Source organism: Lontra canadensis, unplaced genomic scaffold (genome assembly GCF_010015895.1).
Source record: "Lontra canadensis isolate GAN:19392208 unplaced genomic scaffold, GSC_riverotter_1.0 scaffold262, whole genome shotgun sequence".
Lineage (NCBI taxonomy): Eukaryota > Metazoa > Chordata > Mammalia > Carnivora > Mustelidae > Lontra > Lontra canadensis.
The window spans coordinates 265,556-283,855 of NW_022631256.1; the positions used below are offsets into that span (position 1 = coordinate 265,556).

The 18,300-nt window shown below is 45.8% G+C and overlaps 1 protein-coding gene across 1 annotated transcript in view; it reads left to right on the top strand.

Annotated features, from left to right (window-relative positions):
• The window catches only part of LOC116862572 (neuronal PAS domain-containing protein 3-like), a 241,677-nt gene extending 230,984 nt beyond the window's left edge, over positions 1 to 10,693 (top strand). Inside the window, exons 8-10 of the mRNA XM_032849932.1 lie at positions 3,308 to 3,455; positions 6,934 to 7,058; positions 8,785 to 10,693. Of these exons, the coding sequence (XP_032705823.1) occupies positions 3,308 to 3,455; positions 6,934 to 7,058; positions 8,785 to 10,178 (1,667 nt within the window). The 3' untranslated portion in view covers positions 10,179 to 10,693. The remainder of the gene's footprint in view (positions 1 to 3,307; positions 3,456 to 6,933; positions 7,059 to 8,784) is intronic.
• The last annotated feature ends 7,607 nt before the right edge of the window (positions 10,694 to 18,300 follow it).

Here is an 18,300-nt window from a genome sequence, read left to right on the forward strand (position 1 = left end):
ATAAAAACAACAGCCACTGGATTAAAGCGAATTGAAAAAGTTTTTGTGTTTTTTTCAAGTTGTCTAATTTATTACAAACTAAAAATCTCTTTCAAACTGGCACCAAGGTGGCTTTTCTTCTTGAGCTGATTAGGACCACATGAGCTCAGGAAAAGCTGTCAGATCCTGCCTCTGGCGCAGCTGGAATGATCCAACTGATTTGCCGGTATGATTTTTTTTTTTTTTTTAAAGAATGAAGCTTCATCCCAAAGTCATAAATCTATATTCTGGAGCCCCAAGCAAAAATGAGTCCTTGTTCATGTTAAAAGAAGCAAAATTCCATTGTGACTTCTTCTTATGGGACCTCCTGGAAAACAAAAACAATGAGGGCAATATTTTGGTCCCCATTTCCTGCTGTAGTGGGAGCTAACTCGGCACCTTCTCTCTCCCTGTCTGGCTTCCCACTGACACGTGGAGGTCACGTTCAGGAAACAGTAGTCCTCAGAAAAGAGCAGAGATCTGTGTCTAGGCCAGAACGTGCCTTCACCTCTTAGAAGCCGTTTGTCATGCTGGCCCAGGGCAAATGAATGGAACTGGTGAAATTTGCTTTCTCCAGCAGACCGTGCTGGGCTCCCAGACCTGCTCTGTGGCATTCTCCACAGCAAGTCAAGGCACCCAAGTAGCTGCCTGACACCCCAAGAAGCCCGAGGGGGTACCCTTCCTCAGCGGTCCTTCCACAACCACTTCCTCACGCAGAGATCTACCAAGCCTGCCTATCCTAGTTAGACTCCTCTCTTTGCTAAAGAGAGCCTAGCCTCTCTTTGCTAACGAGGCCATCACCTTGGCCTGGGTGATGAGGAAGGCTGCATTATTGGGCCCTAATAAATCTGTATTTATTCTTGGGAAACCGAGTCATACCGCCTTAGCTCCAAGAGACGACACCACATCAGTCTTGCAGCCCATTTCATGGCACATACATGGAGCTCACCAAGGAGCCAGATGTTTTACTCGCTATGCATTTCAGAATTGAGATTTTGTTTCTTTCTTGTTTTTAAGCAAGAGAAAGTATTATAAGGAATGGGGGGGGTGGATTTTTATGTTGATTCTGCCAATTCTAATTTAACTTTAGAATTCCTTTCTCACTTCTCCCCTTTCTATGCACTGTAACCTGGGGGTAATTTTTTTTTTTTTTAATTTTGCCTATATACAGTCAGAATCCAGTCCGGAATCCCCAGCCGGGCTGGGCCAATCTGGCTAACCTGCCATCTCAGTGTTTTCTTCACGTGAGGGTCCAAGAGCGGCCTCTTCGTCTCTTTGCCCTCGTTAAAAACACTAGATATTTGCAATTATCCCTCAGCCCAGAGACAACGGCAGACAGAACCTTCCACCAGCCACCACTGGGGGCGCTCTACGTTTCCCTGGGTGAAAACAGTGGGCAGAATTTCCTCCGCCGTCCTCCCTCTATTAACAGTTAACCAGGTTGAGAGGATTTGAATAAAAGCACATCTTGTTGCATGCAACAACGATTTGACAGAAGAGCTGTATGGCAGACTGAGTACTTTGCCGCTCTCAGCTTCACCACGCAGTTTTGTAGCCTGGGAAGCCATGCATGCAGAATGGCAGAACTTACAATCGCCTACAAAAGGAGAATACAATGCTACCTGTGGAGCCTCGCTGCCGAGAGAAGATGACAGTTCCGGGCCTTAAAAATACCCCAAACCACTGAACAGTCTCAGAACAGAGTGGGCCACTACGGGAAGCCCTCGTCAAAACAAATCTTTCTCAAGCAACTGCGAAGGCATAATTATTAAATTTTACAACCACTCGTTGAGCGCGTCGTGGGGCGAAGCGAGAAGGGGAGACAAGCGCTGGAGCTTCTAGGTTTCCGGACCTAAGATGCGGAGGGGGATCTGGGATCACTTTTGGAGCCACGAAGAGCGGCTCCGATGTGACGGGATGAGCTTCCACAGCCTTAAAACACGGCTCTTTTCCAAAGTGACTTCCTCTTACCCATCCAACACCACCCCCCCCCCAAAAAAAAATCAAAATGTACTTCATGAAACTATTGTATATGAAGCACTTATTAGCCGTAATTAAATGGACAATATGAATTTACTACGTCTTTAGGACTCTGGCTTGTTCTGGTTTAGAGCAAGATGATTAATGCAAATACATATTACTTGAGATAACCATTTAGCAGCTAATTTAGCCAAATTTATTACAGCAGTTAGAGGTTTTTCATTTTAGCAGACGGAGACAAGGACATGCCAAAAAGTGGGCAACGTGGACGAGTGCACACTGCCCTCTAGTGGCCAAGCGCCTGGCGCGCTTTCCGGGGGTGTGGAGTCGCCGCGATTCCTAGCCAAGTCATAACAGCGGGTTTTGCACGTTTCCGGCATCCTTTTAAACCATTCCTTTCCATAGCACTTTATTTCAGGGAATGATTTACTGCATTTTCCCCTTTTACTAGCTCAGGAGTACCCAGATACAAATCAAATCAATTTCAACTTGGCAAGATTTTGGTTAAAGTATCATTTTTAACATCTGCATTTTAAAGCTCTCCTTCAGTGGGTATTTAATGGCGCCGTTTCACATTACTGATTGTTTTTACTTGTTCCTTCATTTGGGGCCATATTTCAGAGGCTGTGTGGAGCTGTCACTCCATTTGGCTCTAGCCAAGTCAATTCTGTGCCTCCCTTAGGCCAGGGTTTCTCTCTGACTTGGTTGGGGGATTTCTTTTGCTCCAACAGTCAGTGAAGTCTCACGAGCATCTCCCCTGACTGACCAATGTAAATTTCGTTCATAGGCGGACTATAAATTCTGCTCGGCAAGATCAAAAGGAGCAGATGTATGGGGACACTGGTTGGTATTGCTTGCACTGAGGTGAAATGATCAAAGATAGGGGGTAAAGCGTCTTCGGAACCATTCAAATATCCCGGATCTCAAAGAGATCTACCTCGCAGCTATGAATAAATCACATACAGATTTTCCTTTGTTAGCGTCTGACGTCAAACCCATTGACAATATCCACACCACATTAGGTATTCTGGGAGCCAACAAGATTCGTAGTCCTTTTATTCTTCCTTTCACACCATGATTGCCCAGAATGGAATCAAGTCTTGCTCCAAATGCTAGTAACCCTCGCTCCACTGAATTGTTGATTTTATTTGTCCTGCTAATGGCATTCTACATTAAGCTTACAGAAGGGCACCCCTGGCTTAGCAAGGGACCTCCCCCTTCTAAGCTCACAGTTTTGCAGAGATGATAATCATTTGGTCCCTGTCTTAATACGCAATGCCTTGTGTTTTTGTTTTGGTTTTGCCCCCAGTGCTGAATAAGGGCCAGTGTGTGACGAAGTACTACCGCTGGATGCAGAAGAACGGAGGATATATTTGGATACAGTCTAGTGCCACCATAGCTATTAATGCCAAGAACGCAAATGAGAAGAATATCATCTGGGTGAATTATCTTCTTAGGTATATTTTCTAATTCTTTCTCATTTCTGTGTCAGTTATAAAATATACAGCCCGTGGTTAATAGCTGACATGTTTTATTATCTTTTGGCAGTATCTGGTGTGGAATTATGTGGAAATTCTGCTTTTCCTTCCACAAGACTCAAAGGAATAGGAAAAGATCAGAGTTATGGTGGAGGGGACCTTTGGGGCACATTCACAACATTTTCAGTAATTCTTGGTCTGTCAACATTTGGGCAGCTCTGAGGAGCTGCTTTGGTTTCCCCCACAAATGTTCAGGCTAGGGGGAAAAAAAAAAAGACAGATTTCTGCCTACAGATGATGCATTCAAGAAGCACCTGCTTCTCCCCACCGCATAAACTTGCATGCATGCACTCCAATCCTTGAGAAAATTAAGCAAAAGGGCATGGGGACATGGGTTCAGTTTATCCCGCCTGTATCCCAGGCAGGAAACCTTAAGCATATTACACCACATTGGATTTCCTTGGCTTTCAGGTTTTGATAATCCGAGGAAACTGCTTTGCCAAAATCAGGGCAATATCAGTGAATAAATGAAAGCCATCTCCTTGTGCCCGATGCCATGTTGCCTCAGTCTAGTTTTACTGCTATCCTAATGTGCCCTCAGATCGACACCCATAAATGCGGCCAGGCTCAGCAGCTCTCTAAATTCTAGTCTGCAGCCCCATTTCTCTCTTCTTCCCCATCTGCCTCCCACCTTTGGAGTCAAACAAGCAAAAAGGAAACCAAGACCAACAGCCCAGGTGGTCTGCTTCTGTGGGCAAAATTTCCAGGAGGTTTTCCACCTATCCTGTCCTGAAACTATCGGGAGGCTCACGGCTTGGCTGTCTCCCACTGCCGTCATTCCAGTTTGGGGTTTCTCTTGGCCAAAACCCACCATGCTGGACCCCACGTGGTCTGAATAGTAAAGCTTCCAGTAGGTCTTCTGAATGGAAGTTGATGCCCTTTGGCTGATAATCTAGACAGGGAGTACCTGAATCCCATTTTTCTTGGAGACAGCCAAATGAGGGCTGAGATGCTGACAACCGTGGCTCATCGGCACACTGACTCTTCAGAGTGTGTTCGTGTGCATTGGTGATGACTCAAAGGCATGAATGTGCTTGCTACAAATAACATATCAATCAGGCACTAATGATTATTGCTCTAGAGAGGGCCTTAATGTGCACCACTTAAAACAGTCTTCATTTATCTACTTTCTTTTTCCTTTTTTGACCTTTTCTACTCTACATTAATTCTGTCTAAAAGTCCAAGTATGTGTATTTTGTGTGCCTTTCTCAGAGGCCTGACTCTCATGCGAACTTTCCCCTGTGTTTGTGATATGCTCAAGATGGGTTCTGACATCAAGGAATCCTTTTGCCAAGATGTTTATGGAACGGTGGTGATGTGTAATGCAGGATATAAGAACTCACATGTCAGAGAGAAAATGGAATAAGGTGTTGTGGCATTAACACTCTTTGGCTGTTCAAAAATGGTGTTGTGCCAAAGAGACCCATTACTATTGGAAAGCAGGCATTAGTAACAGAGACAACACAGACTAGAAGACACCTGTCCCCCGCGCTGAGGTCACATAGGGTACTGAAGTCATCCATGTGCTTGCCCCTCCCATTCAGATCCCATTTGGTCTGGATCTTTCTTACTGCCTCATTGGTCTCATGACTTCCTACTCTGCCCCCAAATGGAGGCAATGAGATGGGTTAAGGAGAGGTTAGTCCATGAAATTTGGGGTCAACACCCTTATCTAACCTGGGATCAAAGATACACACTCCTAAGTGTCTGGTGATTGTCGTCCACCTAATTCCATAGGGAGAGGATGGAAGACCAGTTTTCAGGCTCAAGAACATCAATCTCAAACATGGTAGACCTATCTCAGCTAACCCAAAGACTCACCCTGAGTTCAAGAACAAAAGGCTACAAGTTGGGTAACCAATGACTTGTGAAGGAGACCAATACAGATGGGCATTAGCCAAGGAAACTCCACCATGTCTTCTGTTCATTGGCATCACGTCTATAAGCTAAAAATCCAGAAGAAAAGGACATGACCTTGGCAAAAAAGCAACTACTAAATATTAGCAAAAGAGCAACTTACTTTTTTTTTTTTTCTCTCCCACATTCCTTTCCTTTGTTCTTCCCTGAGGGATATTTTCATACCACCTCATCCTCCTCAGAATCCCTCACTTCTGGGTCCATTCAGGCCTCTCCTTCCCTGTTCCAAAATGACCGCTCCTCTACTGCTCTTCTTCCTGTTCCCTCATGTGTTGCTAGAATCAGGGACTCCAGAGTGTTCAGAGACTGCCTAAGTGCTAAGGCCGCTGTCCCCCCCATTAGTCTCATCTGATTGTTGAAAGCTCTGCCACTGAAGCTAATTCACACTATGGCGTAAATGCCTGACTATCCATCTTAGTGAATTAACGCTTCCAGCAACACTGGCCATTGTAGAGTAGCTACTGAAACCATAGCTCTTTGATATCGGCATTTCACTAGAGATTAGCAAACGGATCTATGATCGTCTCTTGAAAGGGACGTTGGCCAGCCACCAGGTAGGGTAGAAGAGGCCTTTTCCACTTCAAGGGAAGGGGCTCTCCTTGTGTCTTGAGATGACAGGAGCCCATGTTGCTCATACACTGAGCTGGCCTTCAAGGGGCATTTCTAGAAGATAACCAACTCAAACTGACCGAACGCAACTCTCTTTGCCAGAAGAGGCCTCTTTCTGAATTAAAAATAGAACAAAAATTAAGCCCATTTGTGCAAACGGGCTTAGATCCATTCTGTTAGGGCCTCTTTCACACTGGGACTCACCCCACTGCAATCAGAGTCCCAGCTTAACAAGCCACAGGTGTACACCACATGAGCGGCTGAAAATGTGATTGTAATGGGTGTGTTGACAGTTCAGTAGCCATAATCCATGCATCCCGAGGTGCACCTGTGTGTCTGTCAGATCGTTAGGCACCGAGGGCTCAGCACACGACCTCCCCCACCCCCGGATGCTTTAGAGCCCCCAGAACAGCTGAGAAGCTCCATCAAAGAACCAAGACGAGGGCACTGAGGCAATGGACTGCTTAGGAGCCCAAGAGATGACAGGGCACACCAGTGAGGCATGGGAAGACTGAGCTGAGGGTAATTTTCACCCTCCCTCTGCCCCCAGGTGTTCAACTGGGACAAATGTCAAGCAGCAAAGTGCTCCAGCTCTCAGTGCTCCCTGATTATTTAAAAGCCTTTTAGCGGCTTTCCTATGGCACGTGGGTGTTCAGCCATTGTAGCGGGGTGCAGCTGTAGCCACAGCCCAAGAAATCCCAGCTCCCACCCAAGTCCCACGGGGAGCTGGGAAACGCTTTCTCGCGGTGGCTTTTAAACTCTCTCAACTCCAAACATTTGGGGCCAGGGAGTGGGGAGAAGATGGTCCACAGCAGACCACCGAGAATGGGTGTCTGCCCACCTGATGAGTGCCTCCCTCCCCCTCCCACAGTAATCCTGAATACAAGGACACACCCATGGATATCGCACAGCTCCCCCACCTGCCTGAGAAAACGTCGGAATCTTCGGAGACGTCCGACTCTGAATCAGACTCTAAAGATACCTCAGGTATTACAGGTATTCCTCCTTCTCCATGTTCTGCACTCACGGCTTGCCTGTCCAAACGCGAGGGGTGGGCGGTGGCCCGAGGGCGGCCCTCGGAGCAGAGCGACGGTCCCATGGGTACAGAGACATAGGTCACATTGAGCTGATACGGAGTCTCTCTCAGCACACGTGTGTGTGTTTACGTACTGCCTATATACATCTGTGCACACATATAGATGTATATATATATATATATATACACATACGTGCATGTGTGTGTCATGTATATATATACATATGCATGTGTACATGCTTTCTATACACAATTAGAGACTGACTGATTTAGCAATTGCTCCATGTCGGCCCTCCACTGGCCACACAGAAGGAGTCCCGCCCTGACCCCCTAGCTAGATTTGGGCTCTTTAAACAGTAACATCTAAGACAATCTGCATCTTTCAGCCCCAAATATTCACATCCTTGCCAAGCTGGGGTTGAGCCTCCAAAGCGGGATACTTAATGGCATTGGTGAATGCATCTTTGGAAAGCAGACTTACTAGTAGTTCTCAGGGGCAAAAGAAAGTTAATTTAAAATTTTATTTTTCCTCCAATCCCCAACTCCCATTCCACAGACACACTTAGAGCTGGAGAGGAGCACAGAACTCACAGAATCTTACAGCTGCAGAGACTCCTAAACCTCATCTAATCCAATCTCTTCTATGGAAATGAAGTAGTTCCACGATTTGCCTGAGGTTCTAGTCTAGGCTGCCATCCAAAAGCACCACAGCAGAGCCATAAACTCAGCATCTTCCTTAAGTCTCCTAAGCTGCATTATTGGGAAAATCTATTCTCCCTCTAATGTACCAGATGGCTAGAGGTCGCCCACCACCATTCTCCATCCCTAGAGCACCTGCTCTCCAGGCTTATATGCCCATATCCCTCTACCCTGGACATAACCTCAGGGAAGCAGGAGGAGATGCAAAGCACAGAGGATCTTGACTGTTTTCTTATCCTAAACCGAATTCATTTCAAAGTTCTTTAGTAGGGCAGAAGTTCTAGAATAGACAGGCTCTGCTCCTTATTTATGTGTGGTGTGGGAGCAGGGAACAAAAAAAGACGACAGTTCCATGACCTGCCCCCACAGAGCCTATATTCTAGTTGCGGGAATAGATCAAAGTCAATAAAAATAAGCACCGTCTGAATCCCTGCATGGCTAAGCACTATAGAGAAAAATAACTTCAGGAATTAGGAGTGTGGTTTTCAATCATGAACAAATATTCACTCACGGAGGGTTGCAGACCTCCGTAGAAAGTCACCTTGCATACCATCATTTTTCTGTGTCACTAATGTCTTATTCCAGGTTATTGACTCTGACGCCTTGAATATTTTTGTAGGACTTCTCCAATGTTAATATGCCAAACGATCACCTGGGGATCTTGTTCAAATACAGAATCTGATTTAGCAGGCCTGGGTGAAAAGCTGGGATTGTGCATTTGTAACAAGCGTCCAGGTGATGCCAGTGCTGCTGGTCTACGGACCACACTTGGAGTAAAGGCCCAGCTAATAGAGGCCCCCCGAGAGAGAGAGAGAAAGCCCAGGCTTTAGGTGACTAAGGTCGGGGAGCAGCTCAGGTAGGGCAACACACCTCCCTAGCCCTTCCCCATCCCACCCCCCGCAGGGGGACGTGGGTCCTGCCCTGCTAATTTGATGTCTTTGGTCTCTTCTCTCCCCAATGCCACTTCCGGCCACTGGCCCCACACAGAGGACAACGAGAATTCCAAGTCCGACGAGAAGGGTAACCAGTCCGAGAACAGCGAAGACCCGGAACCCGACAGGAAGAAGTCCGGCAACGCGTGCGACAATGACATGAACTGCAACGACGACGGCCACAGCTCCAGCAACCCGGACAGCCGCGACAGCGACGACAGCTTCGAGCACTCGGACTTTGAGAACCCGAAGGCGGGCGAGGACAGCTTCGGCACGCTGGGCCCCATGCAGATCAAGGTGGAGCGCTACGTGGAGAGCGAGTCGGACCTGCGGCTGCAGAACTGCGAGTCCCTCACGTCCGACAGCGCCAAGGACTCGGACAGCGCGGGCGAGGCGGGCACGCAGGCCTCCAGCAAGCACCAGAAGCGCAAGAAGAGGCGGAAACGGCAGAAGGGCGGCAGCGCCAGCCGCCGGCGTCTGTCCAGCGCGTCGAGCCCCGGCGGCCTGGACGCGGGCCTCGTGGAGCCCCCGCGGCTGCTGTCGTCCCCCAACAGTGCCTCGGTGCTCAAGATCAAGACGGAGATCTCGGAACCCATCAACTTCGACAACGACAGCAGCATCTGGAACTACCCGCCCAACCGGGAGATCTCCAGGAACGAATCCCCCTACAGCATGACCAAGCCCCCCAGCTCCGAGCACTTCCCGTCCCCGCAGGGCAGCGGGGGCGGCGGGGGGCTGCACGTGGCCATCCCCGACTCGGTCCTCACCCCGCCGGGCGCCGACGGCGCTGCCGCCCGCAAGACTCAGTTCGGCGCCTCGGCCACCTCGGCCTTGGCCCCCGTCGCCTCCGACCCGCTGTCGCCCCCCCTCTCGGCGTCCCCTCGGGACAAGCACCCCGGGGGCGGCGGGGGCGGTGGCGGCGGCGGGGGCGGCGGCGGGGGCGGGGCTGGCGGCGGCGGCGGGGGCAGCGGGGGCGGCCCCAGCGCGTCCAACTCCTTGCTGTACACTGGGGACCTGGAGGCGCTACAGAGGTTGCAGGCGGGCAACGTCGTGCTCCCGCTGGTGCACAGGGTGACGGGGACCCTGGCCGCCACCAGCACGGCCGCGCAGAGGGTCTACACCACCGGCACCATCCGCTACGCGCCCGCAGAGGTGACCCTGGCCATGCAGGGCAACCTGCTGCCCAACGCGCACGCTGTTAACTTCGTGGACGTTAACAGCCCCGGCTTCGGCCTCGACCCCAAGACGCCCATGGAGATGCTCTACCACCACGTGCACCGGCTCAACATGTCGGGACCGTTCGGGGGCGCCGTGAGCGCCGCCAGCCTGACGCAGATGCCCGCCGGCAACGTGTTCACCACGGCCGAGGGACTCTTCTCCACGCTGCCCTTCCCGGTCTACAGCAACGGCATCCACGCGGCACAGACTCTGGAGCGCAAGGAGGACTGAGGCGCCGCCCAGCGCGGGCCAGGGCTCCGCCCGGAGGCATCGTCGGCGTTTTCGTTTAGACCTTTTAATTCTAGCACTTTGAATTCGAGCAGGTCAGCGTCCTCTCTCACCACGACGGCCCCCGTCCCACCCCCTCTTTCTTTAACTTGACTTATTCTTTCCTGTAAAGATATGTTTATTTTTTGCCTTCAGAGAGTCAGATGACCAGTTGCCTGCCATTTTGTCTTCTTCTGAGATGTGTGTTGGGTTGTTTTGCTTTCCTTTGCATCTTTATTAAGATGTCTTTAATGTGCATATGCCTCTGCCATAGAATACTCAGTCTTGTGGTCAAGAGATTTCTCAAGTGACAACCATGGGGTTTCTTCAGCAAGATCTTGATATGATCAAGATTGAAAGAGACAAGCATAAACAATGTGCCCTGTTTGACTAAGTCAAATGAAATGGGGTGGTTTTTCTTTTGTTTTGTTTTGGTTCCTAATTCCTTTAAAAAAAAAAAAAATAGGGGGATAGTATTTTAGAATTTTATGCAGAATTTAATTCTCTTTTTATGGTTAAGATTTTAAGATTTTCTTACTTGCACATAAAAATAATTTGGGTTCTTAAACTTAATTTCTGGCCTGTGACTAGAATGTTTAAAAAAAAAAGTTGGACTAAATGTTAATTACTGAAACATTAACTTAATTTCTAAAACCATGGTGCTATCATTTATTAATCTGTAATGTCTTCATACAAAATGCAGCTCCTGGGCTGGGTTTTGGAAAAAAAATGTGTTCTGTCCTGGTCTGGAGTCCGCTGCTGCAGTCTCCTTGGTTAGTTAAGACAAAGCCCTCATTAACGTTTGCTGCAGGACTTAAAATTTTTTACCTCCCAACTAACAAACATAGCCTCACATTAAATTTAATGGGTCATAAAGCCCTTTTTAAAGGGGCTTTTGGAAAACTCAATCAAACTGATTTGAGGAGCAGTTTAGATACATACTGCCTTTTTTTGAGCTTTTTTTTTTTTTCCTTTTCTCAGTCTAACTGAGGCTAATTTTTACAACTTCAGTAACACTTCAGAGTAAAAGAAGGAAAAGATATTTAACATGTTTTGATTTTTTTTTTTTTTCATTTCTTGCTACAAAAAAAAAAAAAGGAAGGTTGTATTCTGGGGGACTGATTTGATTTGATGGCTTTTTTTTTCCCCTTTGGTTCTCTTCTTTCTAGGTGGAAACCAGTACGGTTTAAAACTAAAGAATGGGTTAATAAGCTTCAAACAGATAACTGCAACTGAAAACCGCACATTAAGTAAAAAAGAGAAAAAAAAAGAAAAAAAGAAAAAAAGAAAAAAAAAAGAAAAAGAAAAAATATCTCCTATTTTGTCTTTGTTGCCAGAAATCAGTGTAGTGTCAAACACTCCAAATGACTGTCAAGTATAAATTCTTCTTCCACTCCATCTTTGGCAGCTGTTTTTAAGGCATCTAATAACAGATGTGAGAACTGTAATGTGTGCAATGTGTACGTGTCCTTGGCTGTCAGTCCCATTGCAGTTTCAATGTGTGTTGCTATATGCAGTATATACTAAGCTAATGTAGTTGTTTTGTCCTTTGTCTTCTCTGTGCTCTATCTCTAGTCCGGAGTGGTCCAGTCCCATTCCTGCAGTCCTAGTGAATCAGTGATTCTTGGGGGTTAGTGAGTTTTGTGTGGTGGCCTTCCTCCGTAATGTCACCCTAAGCTGCTTCTACTGTCTGTGAATCTTCCGTTCCACTTTTTAAAATCCCTGCTGTTGCTTTGCTGGTGTATATTCTCCCAACCTTTCCTCTCTTTCCCTCCCTCTCCTTTCCCCTTCTCCTTCCCCATCTCTCCTCCCCTCCCCCACCCTGCCCCTTCTCCAAAATCTTCTTCATTCTCAGAGATAAAAAGACTCTTAACTAGCTCAAGGTTAATGGAGCCATTTTTTTCCCACAGTGGAGTTCTGGGTATGACTTTTTCTTCTGGAGTGCGCCATGAAGCACTGAAGAATATTGCTCAGATATATTAAATAAATTGATGCCATATAGCCTCAGTTGTTAACATTCCCAGAGTCCCTTGTGCTCTACCTATATAAGCAGTGGGTGCTTTTCTTTGGTTTCCTTCCAGGTTGGCTGATGGAGCAATACATACAAAGCAATTAACCAGTGAGACAGAAAATTATTTCAAAGGTCAACCAACACTTTTTAAAAACAAAAGGGGAGGGGATAATGGAATATAGAATTGTCCTATATATTTATGTGTGCAATGCTAATACTGTAATTCGGCTGTCCTTTGAATATCACTGTGTTGAGTGGTTTCCTCTAGGACCTTTGATTCCGAGAGTTGGGCGCACATCACTGTGGAATAATAAGTAAACAAAGCAGAACGCCACAAATTTTACCAGTGAGCTTACTTGAAGGATTTAAGGAGGTTTCAAAGGTGAAGAAGGCCAGTCAGGATATTTAAAGATTAGTTTTGGAAGCTCTACTCTAGCTATCGAACAATCAAAGGAATGCACCTATCAGCTACAAAGAACAGCTAGACAGCTGTTTTTTTTTTTTTTTCTTTTATAAATGTTTCTGTGTTGTGTCAAAATGATTTCTGGTGATTTAAACTAACAGATAATCACAGCTGCTGTCTAAATCCATAGTGTTTAAAATTACAAAATGAAAAAAAAAACACTTCATTACCTGTGAAGACTGTGTCTGTGTTTTTAACTATTTCTTGTACAAATATATGAAAACTTTTATGAGGAGACTGGTGCCAAGTAGCTGAATAATGGGGAAAGGGATATTCTGTTCGTAAAAAATCTTAGCAGTGTTACCAACTCTACAATATATATAAAAAAAAAAAATTAAAACATTACAAAGCGACAGCTATGGTACATTTGTTTTGTGTGAAGCTAACCGGACCTAACTTCCTGAGTGCCTGGCTTATTTTGAAACATTTTTTTTTCATTGACCATTGATAATGCTGCAAATCAGAAATGTACATACTTCATTTACAACAGGGTTCTTTTTATACTTTTGTAGATTCTCATACATGTCACACACATGGTTGTCTTTATGTAACTTAATTTTTTCATCCGCAGGTGCCATTTTCATAATAAACTTCTCTTGAATTTGTTACTATCTTGCATCATTTCTTTTACATGTAACCATCCTAACTAATGAATGCTGGTAGTATTTGTTTAAGCAGGTACCTTGGTCATTACTCTTGATTTAAAAAAAAAAAAAGTTACCAAAAAAAAAAGATGCATCTGTATTTTTGCTAGTTTTGGAAAAAAAAAATGCATAGCTTGTGTCGCAATGAGGCCGACAAGGCACAGATTAAGATGCTAATCCAAATACTACACCAAACTTGCAACCATCCTAAATTTTCAGCTACCCCAACTCATTGTCATACTAAGCATTATTATGCACATTATCAAAGTTGAACAATGGGCCTGCACGTTAACCACTATGGGAAGTGTGCATTTTTTCTTGATTAATGCACGGTACGTGATGACAGTTTTCACCCATTAATCATTGAAAATGCACTCGATATTTTCATTTATTATAATCTATAATGTATAACCAACCGTTCCATTGCTTATATCTTCTCTTTATACTAAATATGTATTTTCTTTCTCCAGACAGAGTAAGTCCTGGTCGGGCTGTGTTATTAGTTAGGTCATCACGCAGCCTACAGCCTGTCACGTTTGAAGGCAGGTCAGCTGGCTAATAAAAAAAAAAGAAAGAAAGAAAGAAAGAAAGAAAGAAAGGAGGAAAGAAAGAAAACTTCAGCTTGCTATCCCTCAGAGAAGGATACAGATGTGTCTCCTGTTAATTCTGTGCTCTCTAGACAAGGAAGAGAGGGGAATGGGTTGAAAAAAGCAAACGCTTTTGTCGGAGAACCACCAACTGTTGTAAAGGTCATTCCCTAGTTTAAGCCTTCCGTGACCTTTGCCAGTTTGAGGGTGCTTTTTACTAATGGAGGCTTGCGTCAGATCAGCAGACCTGGAAACGTGGTTAAAAGTTGTGGGGCCCTCAATTTCTCTACGGTGCCCTCTACAGGTCCTTGAAATATAAATACTTGAAAATTTGAAATAGGGAGAAGGTAAGGAGAATGCTGAATTGGGTTGTCCCAACACTCTTCAAGGTTTCTTTCTCTTTTGCTCTGAGAGTCAGAAGAATAGAGTAAGTCAAAACACTGTTGAACCTGGAAGCTTAATCCTGAAGGGAGTGAGTGCTAAAGGCAGCCTCCCCAAGGTATTCGGTCTGGTAGGTGCTGCTGACATTGGCCCTTAGTGATAGCTTCCAGAACTTTCCATAGGGGAGGATCTGCAGAGGCAGAGGGGCACTTATAGCAGTGTGGTACTAGGGCTGAACCTCTGTTGCCTGGTGGCAATGTCTGTTGGCCATAACACTTTATTCTTGGACACCGCTACAGCCCTGTGATCTGGAGGTAGCGGCAATGAGAGTTGAAAAGAAGAAGCTGGCCAGGGATGGATACAAAGAAATCCTGAAGCATCTGTAGTAGAAGTAGTGGAAATCTGGATTCTTACCCAAGCTCAAGCCTCCCTTAGTATTAGCAAGTTCCCTGGCCTTTATCTGTACCCATCAATGCTAAAATATGTCACTAATGAAATGAAAAACCTCTCTGGGCCCAAAAGAGAGCAAGCGAGCTCTGGGCTCAGTACCACTGACAGTCAGGAAGCCCTACCCCCTCCCCAGCCATGGGGCTGGCAGCCAAGCCAGGGCCCGGAGCTCCCAGAGGCACAGGACCTCTCCCGCGCCAGGCTGGCAGCCAGGCAATGTGTCGAGACTCCGGCGTGCAGGTCATGGACAGAACAGGGATCTGCAGTCAGCTCTCTGCACCTGGCCTCTTCTCTTTCCCAGCCCATACTGAGACTTGTTTATCTGTCCATAAAAAACAAGGAGAAAAAAAAAAGTCTCAGAAAGGGTGGCAGGTGGGACAAGAGGGAAGCTATGCATCAGCTGAGCATAAAGAAACTGATTTTAGTCCTTGCAGATTGGCATTCTGACCCATCTTTGCCTACTCCTAGACAAAGCTGATTTACACTGAGCATGTTTAAAACAATTTGAAGTCAACCAGATCTGTGTACTGCATCGAAGGTAAAACCTAATGTATATTGTGAAGCCTAGAAGATAGTCTGTTTAGGCTAAGATGATGATTAACCAGTTTCAAAAAGTAGCAAGAGTGTAGGACTTAGAAGAGAAAGAAAATTACCTTTGCCAGTCATTCATATCATATAGTGACAAAAGGCAAACCTTGCTCTTGAGCATAATTCCTGAAGAATGACCACAACTATCAGGCTTACAAAATGACTCTGGTGTGCTGAGGTAAGTGATCCGCCTTCACTGCTCCTGCTTTCCCATCTCCCCTAAGAAATCATTATAAAGAAGGGGGGCTGACTTGGTAAACCCCCATGAACACAAGCAATGGCTTGTACATCTTCATGTCCTCTCTTAGTACCTCTCTTAGTAACTCACAGATAGTCTACGCTCAGTAAAGATCGGCAGAACACTGATGGGTGAAGACATGTAAGACGAAGAAGAAGGGGAGAGGGAGAAGAAGGAAGGAAGGAAAGGAGAGGAAGGGAGGGAAGGAAGAGGGAATGAGGGAAGGAAGGGAAGAAAGGAAAGAAAGAAAATGAAACAACTTGTCAAGAGGCAAATATTCCACTAGAAATGTCCAAGTGGTAATGGCAGGATAGCTTGAGTTTCTATCAAGAAAGGAGTAGCAAAGTGGACAAAGCAACAGGTTTGTTCATTCCTGCCTTCCTCGGTAGTCCATAGAGCTGGTACAGAGTTGGCCATCAATAAATGTTGGCTGCAGGATGTATGTATGTGTCCCTAACACAATCTAGTCTGCATACAGACTAGGCAAATCAAATAGAGAAGGGAATTAGAAGAAGGAGCCCAAGCAGTTGCCAACTTAGTAAGCTTTGACATCGGATAACACGGACCACCAAGTAAATGGTCTTAGATCCTCAAGTAGGTACCATTTAATAACAAATCCTCACTGATGAGCTATAAACTTGGGTATCATCCCACGAATCTTAGCAACTCTCGTGTAGAAATCATGTCTCCTTAACTCTAGTGGTGAGGGTCTTCCTAGCCCACTATCAGACAGTTGTAATTTTTAGAGGAGGCTGAGCTGGAATCTTGCCTCTGGAGTTTAGTGGAGCCCTCCGCTCTCTGAGTGGCCTTCAAAAATGTGAAGATGGTCATCAGAGTTCAGTAACTCTCTAGGTTATCACCTGCTGTCTCAGCAGTCCCTCCAGTGGCTCTATGGCAGACGTCTTCCCCAGTCTGGGCACTCTTCTCCGGGTACATCAGAATTTGTCAGGGCCCCTGTATTGCTTTTCTAGGGCTGCTTACTAACCACAAACTGAGTGCCTGGAAACAAATCTATTCTCTCACAGCTCTGGAGGCTAGAAACCTGACTTCAAGGTGCTGGCAAGGTTGGTTCCTTCTGGCAGGCTCTGAGGGAGAGGCTCTTCCTAGCGTCTAGCAGTTACCAGCAATCCAGCAATCCTTGACACCCCATGACTTGTAGATTCATCACTCTGACCTCTGCGTCCATCGTCACAGGCCATCTGCCCCCTCTGTGTCTCTAGGTCTTCAAGTGGTATTCTCCCCACTGTGTCTCTCCTCTTCCAATAAGGACACCAGTCATACTGGATTATGGGCCCTCCCTACTCCAGTATGACTGCACCTTCACTAATTACATTTACAGTATTTTATTATGAGAAGGAAATAAAATTAATATCACATGCTGAGGTATTGGGGGTTACAACTATAACTTTTTCAAGGACATAATTCAACCTCTAAGAGGTCTTATTAAAATATGGCACTTGGGGACAATCACAGATCTCCATGTGTGATCTGGTACCAACATGGGAAGAAGTCCCAGTACATCTCTTGCTCATGACTCTGAGGTTTGTTTGTGTTGGGGGGGGGCGGAATTTCTTAAGTAAATTCTACACCCAACGTGGTGTTTGAACTCACAGCCCTGAGAGATCAAGCATTGTATGCTCTACTGACTGAGCCAGCCAGGTGGCCCAGGACTCTGAGCTATCAATTAAAACAGCCTGAGAAGACAGTCACTTTCTTAGCAGCCAGATCAAATTGTCATCTTATCTTGAGTTTCTGGTCAACCAGAATGCCTTGGTTTTTTTCCCCAAACTTTTGTTAAGATAGGTCTCCCACCTCCTGTTTGTGTGTGACCCTCATGTAATGTTGCCACGTGCTTAGGTGAAAAGCAATTTGAGAAAAGAAGTTCACTAGTTCATTAGGCATGGAAGGTGAGCTAGAGCCTGTCCCTGTGAAAACACGTTTCTCATTCTCATTGTACTTGACATGCTCCATGAGACCACTTCACCTCCAGCCCTGCTGGAGAGGTGAGCCTGGCCCTTGGTGACTCTGAAAGCTTTCTGGCACACAATACATCCACAACAAAAGTCCCAGTGAGCTGAGGCAGGGAAAAATCAACCATGAGAAGGAAATGGGCAAAACTGGACAAATTACCATATCAGCCCGTCTGTGGGGACAGAATGGGGTTAGAGATGCCAAGATTCCTGCTATGTATGAGTAAAATCATCCACTCAAAATTCAAGAAGGAATAATGAGGCCAGACTCATCAACTCTCCGAAAATGATGGGGCCTCCTTTTGTCTCCCTTTGTCCCCTTGCATGGATCAAAATCAAAGAGATTAGCGTAAAACCATCCTGTACTTTTCTGGAAACAAAGCACAGTTGTTTTCACCCTTCTGTTCATCTCTCCCTATTTGGCAGTCACGAGATTCACCAGTAGGACTGACTCAGACTACATTCCTGTGTTGAAAGAATTGTTCTAGAAAAGTAAAATTAGTTTCAGTTTTCAAAATGCATGTAAACTATTAAAGCTACTTTAAAAAAAAAAAAGGCAGAGCGTAAGGAGGTGGCTCTTCCTTGTACGGAAGGAGTTTTCAGATTTATAGCGGAAGTGTCAGAAATAGGATGTAATATCCATGTGACCCCCCACACCTCCCCCAAAAAAAACCATTATACCCTTGATGAATTATTGACTTTAGAGTTTTATCTGTGCCATGAATAATCACAAACTTGGGAGTCTCAGGGCACAGTT